A 2,839-nucleotide genomic window follows, 5' to 3' on the forward strand; every position below is an offset into this window, starting at 1 on the left:
CAACGTGGCTGCGGACTGCTTCTTCGCCCCATCCGAGGCGCCCGGTTTCTTAGAGCGCACCAAGATCACGCTGCCGTTCGTCCTGGTCGTTGCAATTGGAACATTGGAACGAGACGAGAGATATCGCAAATCCAGATTTTCCACCCAATCTTCTACTGTATGAGTTAACGATGACTCTTGAATGGGTCAAGGCAGCAGCCCTTGGTGTTAACGAAGCATACGACTAAGTTTGCCAGGGCACTATTCCAATGGACGGAGAGCATAGTTGGTTCCAGGGCTGCTGCAAAGGAAGACCGAAAATTGGCGCTCGATGTGAATGCGTTTTCTATCGCTTTGTTGGAATCCGCGTCTGTGGATGGAGATGGAGCCGCGCATTCGAAATTCGCGCTTGGTTACTTTTCCGTCCATGTGATTGGCTGAATTCAAATTACACGCTATCTATTGGCTGTAAATTCGCCGAATATTTTAGCCAATCCTGTGCTAGACATCGAATTGTACCACACCGTGGTGTCCTGCTGCACGGCCAGGCTTGTACCGCCATGCTCCAGCAGAGGCCATGGCGGCTCGGGCGGTACTAGTACTTACAATGTTAGTATTTCATCTGTCGGAGATCCAGCCGGCAAAATCCCACGCGTGTGAAGCTTGATGGGACACGTAAAATGGCAGTAGCATGGCCTGGTAGATGGAGTTTTGGGCTGGCGCAACGCACCGGTAAGCTGTGTCCATGAGCCAAGGGAATAAAACAGCCTTGCCATGAGCTGAGCCGGTTTGTTGCCGGTCGTCTGGGAAGCTGGGACTCCCGGACGCCCGGCTTCCAGGGCCTCCAGCTGCCAAAGGCTCAGCGGAACAGGCGTCGATTGGTCAAATCGAGGCACCTTTACCCAAATTGGACCAATCGTGATATAGGACCACGGTAGCGAAACCTCTGCGCAAACAAGCCAGGTGGCCAATGCGAAATTGCGACGCCGCCGCCAACCGACTGATGCATCGCCTCGCTGGTGCGTCTTGCCTGCGCTACCCATGTCCAATTCGCTCACCGCATCTCGGACCTATGTAGCTCTGGCGCTACTGTGCGCAAGCGGCTGCGTACGCGCTGATGTCTGCGCGACTGCGTCCACGTGTCTCGCGAACGGTGTTGCCGCGTGCACGACCAATTGCCCGCCGTGCATCTACTCGACCGGCGGCAGCTTCACGTGCTTTGATCCAATTGCGTCCGGCTGCCCGTTTGGCGCACCGCTGGCTGTGTGTAGTACGTACATTGCTATATGCAACACTGTGCAGTCTCTTAGTTGCCTTGCACTCAGCCGCTTGCACTCGTAGACGGAAAGGGCATCTTCACGTCGGTCCCCGCGACGCCGTCCTCGACGCCGGCCACAACACCAAGCCCCTCCGCAACACCAGCACCGACAACATCCTTGCGCACGACAACGGCACCACCTACGGCCAGTCCGCTCAACCAGACCGCCTCGATTGCGACACCGGCAGCCTCCAATGCAACGTCGGCAAACACCACGACATCGTCGACGCCCAGCGGCACCATCTTTGGTGTCATTGGGTGTGCGATTGCGACCATTCTTCTCCTTGGTTGCCTCGCGTACCAGCGCAATGCGGCCCAGCAAAAGAACTTCAACAATAGCTGGACGAGCCCCACGACGCATCCTAGCTTCCTTATGACCATGGACGCGCCGCCGAAGACCAAGGGTGTAAATGAGACGACAGTTGCGCAGCGCGGCCTTGTCGCGCCGGCCACGACACCGTACGCCAAGCGCGACCGATCGTTCACAATGTCGCGGTCCAGCACGTCGACAGACGTCGAGCGCCGCGACTCGCTCGTGTCGATCCAAAGTACGTCCTCGAACGGGTACTCGCAAAGTCTCTTTGGGCGCGCGAAGGAGGTCGTCATTGGAAGCTCTGTCTCGAGCTCCGTCTCGAGTGTCTCGAGTATCTTTGAGATTGGCCGCCAGCACGACCGCGACGTGCTCAACGACAGCTTCATCACGTCTGGGCACATTGCCGAAGAAGAGGACGACGAGCCGTGGGGTCAACAGCGCGACTCGGTCGTCATCATGGACGACGGTCACCACGTGCTCATGGAGTCCCACGGCGACGACGACGACGACGATGTGTTTGACAAGTCAGTCGACGACATGCGCGAGACCAGCACTAGTGTCCGCCTCTTTAGCGAGTGCTCTGTGCTCTCCGACATGTCGGACATGCCCGACTTTGGCACTGCCCGTATTTAGTCGTCGTCGTACCCTTATTTTATTCTATCAGATTGTGTTGTTAATCGATGACTGCTTCCTTCAGGGAGCCGTTCGTGAGAGGCATCGACAACGGGTCCGATGATCGTCTGCAGTATGTATGTTCTTGGTGGGATCCTCGTCAGTCAAATGCAAGGGAAATATGAACAAGTTCTTATTTATCTTGGTCAAATGTGAGTCGATAAGCCACCGTTAGGCATGGCGCAACTGCGGTGCACAACAAGACCCACGAGCGTGAGCACGGTCAAGTACAAGTGCTGCTTGAGAAGCGACTGCGTCTCGGCCCCTCGGAGGTCCATGGTCTCGCTTTGCTTGCACAAGAGGTCCGTCAAGATCGTCGCCGTCGTCGATGATTGGTCGTCGACGGTGAGGCGGAAGGCGTCGAGGCTTTGCAAAATCGCCTCGCGGTCGCCGTGTTCAAAGATATGCAAAAGCAGACTGGTGCTCTGGAGGCACGCGACAGCTTCGACGTCGTTACGCACCTGGTCAGCGCACTTCTCGCTGAGAGGCGCCACGAAGCACGGGACGACGTCCAGGTCGACGTACGTGGCAGCGAGCTCGGTTGCTACGCCCAGCAT

At 56.9% G+C, this 2,839-nt stretch overlaps 2 protein-coding genes across 2 annotated transcripts in view; one reads left to right on the top strand and one right to left on the bottom strand.

Moving 5' to 3' along the window:
- Positions 1-910: 910 nt before the first annotated feature.
- Positions 911-2,409, top strand: SDRG_08219 (hypothetical protein). Its single transcript, XM_008614091.1, has 3 exons — positions 911-998; positions 1,058-1,249; positions 1,321-2,409. Exons 1-3 carry the CDS (start codon positions 950-952, stop codon positions 2,241-2,243), a joined length of 1,164 nt encoding a protein of 387 aa, XP_008612313.1. The 5' UTR covers positions 911-949; the 3' UTR covers positions 2,244-2,409.
- The window catches only part of SDRG_08220 (hypothetical protein), a gene marked incomplete at its 5' end in the record, with an annotated part of 1,341 nt that continues 899 nt past the window's right edge, over positions 2,398-2,839 (bottom strand). Inside the window, one exon of the mRNA XM_008614092.1 lies at positions 2,398-2,826. Within this exon, the coding sequence (XP_008612314.1) occupies positions 2,429-2,826 (398 nt within the window). The 3' untranslated portion in view covers positions 2,398-2,428. The remainder of the gene's footprint in view (positions 2,827-2,839) is intronic.

Source organism: Saprolegnia diclina, assembly GCF_000281045.1.
Source record: "Saprolegnia diclina VS20 unplaced genomic scaffold supercont1.25, whole genome shotgun sequence".
Taxonomy (NCBI): Eukaryota; Oomycota; class Saprolegniomycetes; order Saprolegniales; family Saprolegniaceae; genus Saprolegnia; species Saprolegnia diclina.